At 49.5% G+C, this 3,407-nt stretch overlaps 1 protein-coding gene across 1 annotated transcript in view; it reads left to right on the top strand.

Annotated features, from left to right (window-relative positions):
* LOC108574666 (homeobox protein abdominal-B-like) overlaps window positions 1-3,407 on the top strand; it is a 6,737-nt gene that overhangs the window by 784 nt on the left and 2,546 nt on the right. The window contains exon 2 of the mRNA XM_017937289.1: window positions 1-322. Within this exon, the coding sequence (XP_017792778.1) occupies window positions 1-322 (322 nt within the window). The remainder of the gene's footprint in view (window positions 323-3,407) is intronic.

Genomic DNA, 3,407 nt, shown 5'->3' with positions numbered 1-3,407 from the left:
ACCGGTGGTGGATCCTCCTCGGTCGCTTCCGGTGCCACGGACCCGGCCGTATCCTCCTGTCATCAGAGCTTCTCTCAGAGCTGGTGCAATTACGCGCCGTACACCACGGCCAGGCATCACCATCCCGTCGACACGGCCGGTCATCATCATCCTCACTCGCAAGCCGGGGTTCCTTACTTGACGCCGTCCGCGGCGGACGACCGGGGAAGGGTCACTGCCGCCATGGTTGCTGCCGAAGGCGCCTTCTCTCACGATGGCTACGGTGGCCTCAGGAATTACGGAGCGCCCGAACCTGTCACCTCCAGTCCGTACCCACCTCCAGGTAAGCATCAACTCCGAGCTATTCTTCTCGCCACCAGCTGGACTAATCGACCAGGGTAACCATGTCGGTACTGTTACGGGCACAAGGTCGTCGAGCGTACGTGCTCCGGTGAGTCCGTAGGGAAAAACGCGGCTGAAAGAGTCACCGGGGATCGTGCTCCGAATCTCTCCTCTGCAGATAGACCTTGAAACGAGCGGAAGAAAGAGAGATAGTTTAAATGGGCGATCCCCGACGCAGTCATCGTCGTTCATTCACGTATTTGGTCATTCTCTTTTGTCCCCACCAGCCGTCCTTTTCTCGGGACCCTGGAACCCATGAAACGTCGCATGAGCAACAACGAACCGCGGCAGGTTTATTGGCGGCCGTAACTCGTAAAGTCTGGCGTGCGCCTCCGATCAGCTGATCCGTTCCATGACCCGTACAGCCGTTCAGTCTTCTCCTACTAACGGCCGTTCTCGCTTTCCTCCTTGCAAATGCCGGCTCTCTTCCACCCTTTCGTCCCTTGGCCTGTCCCTCTTCGTCTCTCGCGTACCAGTCTTTCACTCGTCACCAGCCGTCTGTGTTTAGAGATCGCTGAATACAATTTGCAAGCGTTCATCCGACTGTGTAGGACGGATCGTGGGAAGGAGAGAAGGGTGATTTCGAACGAGGATCGATCCTCGACGGTGGAAGAAAAGCTCGTCCCTCGGTTGGCAATCGTAAAGAATAGGAAAATACGAGACGCAACGGTTGCTCATACGGGCACGCTCGGGCACGCTCGGCCACGATAAACGAGATATCGTTCGCGTGATCATCCCGTCCCCGGCATTAATCGTATGCATGGTAGGGAGGTGCACGCGCAGGCGTGCGATACATACAAAGTAGCAGAATACGTGCGCCGCGTATAGTTTTACCGTCCCCCAATAGATGGCAGCTCCATTATCTTTGTTCGTCACCGTCTCTGGTATCGGGGAGAGCCGCGCGTACACCGCCTGCACGCTGTGTCGCGATTCTCGAGGACAGCTGCCGCGACGATTCGCCCGGTGATCCAGATAGCATCTTCCTGGTTGAGAAATCGTCGTACTCGAAGTAAAGGAGACCGGTTGCACCGGCGTGTCCGCCGTTTAAACGGCGCCTGTCTTCGCTTTTTAAATTACCGCGCAAACCCTCTGATTGCCGCTGCGGCGAATTTACGAGACGGATCGATCCGATCTTTCTTCCAATTACGCGCTTTTAAGTACTTCGAATTTTCACCTTTCACGTAGCTCTTTTCATTTTCCAGTGAAATTTTCGTCCTGAAACCTTGAAATCACGCGACAACGGATCTAGGAACGGTGGTCAGACGATTTTCGACAGCGATCGTTGAGAGGGTTAGCGCGATACTCGTAACGCGCTCGTTGCTGGCGGCACGCCGCGCCGCAAATCGATACGTCATTTATTCCGCAGTTTCGTGCGCGCACACGTACAGTACTTACGCTGTGCACGCTGACATTCGTGAGAATCCTGACCTTTGCTAAATGATTTGCATATTCCAGCGTTTTAGTGGCCAATAAATTCCTGTCGCTTAAGCAATCGCGCCGCGATACGGTGAGAAAGGACGACGGTAAGCGCGTAGGTGGGGGGAACTGTGGAGCGACAGAGAGGGTAGAGGGAGGATATTACGCGATCTAATAAGGGTGGAAGAAAAGGCGAAATTCGGACCACCCCTCGAATACCGTGTATAAGAAGAAAGTCGAGAATGTTTCGTACACTCTTCTTCCCTCCGGTCTCCCACATTTTCATCAAACGTTTGCGAAAAGACGCGAGATTATCTTTCCGAAGCAAAAGACCCCGGGGAGAATTTAAGAGCGGACGGGTTTCAAACGATCCATTAGCGAGTTTCGGAAAAAAGATGGATTATCTGTGTCGATTTTTTTAATCGCCTTTTAACTTACTTGAACGTTCGCCGTTGGAATGTTGCTAATGGGTCACCTCGAGCAATTTTGATACCGGGAATTGGACACGCGTGGAAGAGGAAATATCGTAATCCTTGAGACGATAACTTTTTGGGCTACTTTTTTCTAAATTTTCTCACTTGACGTATTTGATCTTTTAATAACCGGCCAGATCGTTGTTATTTGACACATTTCTTACGCGTGTTTGATCCAAGTTTAGAATTTTGTTGTCGGGAAACTGCTAAAATGGGACGATAAAGTAGACAACTGTTGTGGTTACTGAAGTAAGGGTTGATTTCTTCTCACAGATATACCTATCGATTTTCAATATAACAGAAGAGTATTAAAGCACGTTCGACGAGAAGTAAAAAATTCACTTGCTTTAAGAGAAACCACGTTAAAGCACGTTTGACGAGAAGCAACAAATTCTGGAGGAGGTACGAAGATTCTCGGTATCGAAATACGCGTGCAAGTAGGTTGGATAAGGCCCGAGGAGGGGACTGGCAGGTGGGAGAGTGCAACTCTGTTGCGAGTGCAACGATTTCTCGCAACTGTTGTCCGCACTTGGGTTAAAGATAGACGGACGACTTGGCTGCTTTCGTAATCCCTTCGTTTCGCGCGTTGCGCTCCACCGTTGGGTTCGGTTACGAAGGTAGAACCGAAAAAGAAACTGTATTCCTATCTTGTTCCTATCTGATAACTTAACGGTAACACCGTTTTTCTAATTTCTGTTTAACAATTTTTACCAGTAGTTTTTCACGCACACGGGGAAGAATCAAAAGAATTTTTTAACTGTAAATCTTTGCACTTGGCTGGACGTGCGTAAGTGGTATTTCATCGCGAGCCAGAAAGTAAGAAATATTCATGCGATGCAGAAGGTAATTAAGTCATTATTATTCCGAATAAATTCCAGCGTTACGTCACACTTAGGGGGGAGAAAAGTTATTTTTAAAAAAACACGTTTATAAATTCAATTCGTGGCGAAACTAAAAAAGAGACGAATTTTTTTCTATCTTCTCGCATATTTTCTAATCATTTTTACCGTCGATAAACCACCGCCTCTCTCGGACCACCGGCTAGAATCACGGGATCTACTAACAGTTCCGCGTGTCGCGCTCGCGTTTCATGTTTTCCGCGCGGTTAGTACAACCGGTCCAATTATATCATATCGG

Source organism: Habropoda laboriosa, unplaced genomic scaffold (genome assembly GCF_001263275.1).
Source record: "Habropoda laboriosa isolate 0110345459 unplaced genomic scaffold, ASM126327v1 scaffold203, whole genome shotgun sequence".
NCBI classification, from domain to species: domain Eukaryota; kingdom Metazoa; phylum Arthropoda; class Insecta; order Hymenoptera; family Apidae; genus Habropoda; species Habropoda laboriosa.
The sequence above is the reverse complement of the archived record's forward strand: the minus strand, read 5'-3'. Positions and strand labels throughout refer to the sequence as shown.